We start from the raw sequence: 1,868 nt of genomic DNA, 5'->3' as shown, positions 1-1,868 counted from the left end.
TATTATTTTTGTGAACAGAAGATTCCTCCTGAGAGATTTTTGCTTTCATTAAACACCCTTTGCCCTTCATGAAAATTTAAAACTGTTACTATTGCAAAATTTTTATTTATTTTTTTCTGATGTCATCTGTAAATTGAATGTTTGACAGTCTCGTAGACACAAGTGCAGCAGGTGAAGAAGAGCAGAGGAGAAAAGACACAGTCTTGAGGTGCCCCAGTCCTATCAGAAGTCAAACATGGAGGATGAAGACTGGGTGGACGGTACTGAGGACAATAAAATTATGTTAAATGATAAACATATAACTCATTATAATTGTTTATTATCATTTCTTTTTCCAGTGGGGATCATGGTTAAAGAGTGGAAAGAAGAACTTCAAGCTGCTCTACAAAATAATGACCAGGCTCTAGCAGCTACAAAGGCTCTGGACTATATAGAAAGATTAAACAATCTTCCTCTGACCATTGCAATCACTGGAGAGGCTGGCTCTGGTAAATCTTCTCTGGTCAATGCTCTGAGAGGAATAAAAAACAAAACAAAAGACGCTGCCCCTACAGGCGTAAAGGAGACCACAATCGAGCCAAAAGAGTACCCTCACCCACAAAACCAAAAGATTAAAATATGGGATCTGCCCGGGATCGGTACCACCAGGTTCACAGCTGACAAATACCTGCAGCATGTGGGGTTTGAGAAGTACGACTTCTTCATCATCGTTTCCAATGATCGTTTCAGAGAAAATGATGCAAAACTGGCTCGAGAAATTCAGAGAATGAATAAAAAGTTCTACTTTGTTCGATCCAAGATTGACCACAACATCCAAGATGAGAAAGACAGTGACCCAGACCTAAATGAGGAGGAGCTCCTTAAAACCATCAGGGATGACTGCACTGAAGGTAAGTGTGTTTGTTTGGGTGGGTTTTCTCTACATGCTCATTCATGTTCTGTTTTATTTTGATGCAGGACTTCAGGACCTCGGTATCAAGTCTCCAAAAGTCTTCTTGGTGACCAGTCTCAGACTTCAGCTGTACGATTTCAGTCTGCTTTGGAAAACTTTAGAGAGAGAACTTCCTGAACACCAACGAGACGTGCTCCTTCTCGCTCTGCCAAACATTAGTCAGGAGGTCATTGAGCAGAAAAAAAAAGCTTTAGGGAGCAGAATAAAATGGCTCACTTTAGCGTCTGCAGCTGGAGCAGCTGTACCTGTCCCTGGCTTTTCTGAGGGTCTTGATTTGACCATGATATTAGCTTTTACGATACTGTGTCTAAGATCACTGGGTCTTACTCGTGAGTCGCTGCAGAAGTTGTCTGAAGTTAGTGGGGTGTCTTTAGAGAATCTCAAAGCAGAGTTAAAATCTCCTCTGGCATCAGCAGGTGAGGTAACCAAAGAGCTCCTGCTAAGAGTGCTGTCCATGTCTGCCACTCACATTGTAGCATCAGCTATTGAGGAAGGATCCAGGTTTATCCCAGTTATTGGAATACCGATTGCAATGGGTCTTTCAAGTTTTACAACCTACAAAGCACTATATTACATACTAAACTCACTGACAGGAGATGCACATCGTGTTTTTATGAGAGGCCTGGCATTGAACACACGTGTGTAAACATGAAAAAATGTAGATTTACCAACATTTACTTTCTTAATGACCATAATAATTCAGTTTTTAAATGTCTTGGTGTATAAATGTTAAAATGTCGGTGGTTTTTAGAAATTATTTTTGAAGTGCTGCAGTTGAAAGATGAAAACTACATTGAAATAGGATTAGACAACTTATACTGTGCTAAAAGTAAATAAACCCTACAAACACACTAAAGACCTACAGCAAGATTAAACCAGGACTAAATCAGGACTCAAACAGGATGAAGCTAGGAGT

General features: G+C 40.1%; 1 protein-coding gene across 1 annotated transcript; it reads left to right on the top strand.

Moving 5' to 3' along the window:
* The first annotated feature begins 235 nt into the window (after positions 1-235).
* On the top strand, positions 236-1,603 carry LOC117390142 (interferon-inducible GTPase 5-like). The gene is made up of 3 exons (XM_033987798.2): positions 236-260; positions 339-890; positions 958-1,603. Exons 1-3 carry the CDS (start codon positions 236-238, stop codon positions 1,596-1,598), a joined length of 1,218 nt encoding a protein of 405 aa, XP_033843689.1. The 3' UTR covers positions 1,599-1,603.
* The last annotated feature ends 265 nt before the right edge of the window (positions 1,604-1,868 follow it).

The sequence above is a fragment of the Periophthalmus magnuspinnatus genome, chromosome 22 (genome assembly GCF_009829125.3).
Source record: "Periophthalmus magnuspinnatus isolate fPerMag1 chromosome 22, fPerMag1.2.pri, whole genome shotgun sequence".
Lineage (NCBI taxonomy): Eukaryota > Metazoa > Chordata > Actinopteri > Gobiiformes > Gobiidae > Periophthalmus > Periophthalmus magnuspinnatus.
The sequence above is the reverse complement of the archived record's forward strand: the minus strand, read 5'-3'. Positions and strand labels throughout refer to the sequence as shown.

Bases quoted from the DNA above. Each gene is read 5' to 3' on its own strand.
- LOC117390142 (XM_033987798.2), top strand. From the start codon at position 236: ATGGAGGATGAAGACTGGGTGGACG. The intron at 261-338 runs GTACTGAGGACA...TTCTTTTTCCAG, and splicing joins GGATGAAGACTGGGTGGACG to TGGGGATCATGGTTAAAGAG. The intron at 891-957 runs GTAAGTGTGTTT...ATTTTGATGCAG, and splicing joins CAGGGATGACTGCACTGAAG to GACTTCAGGACCTCGGTATC.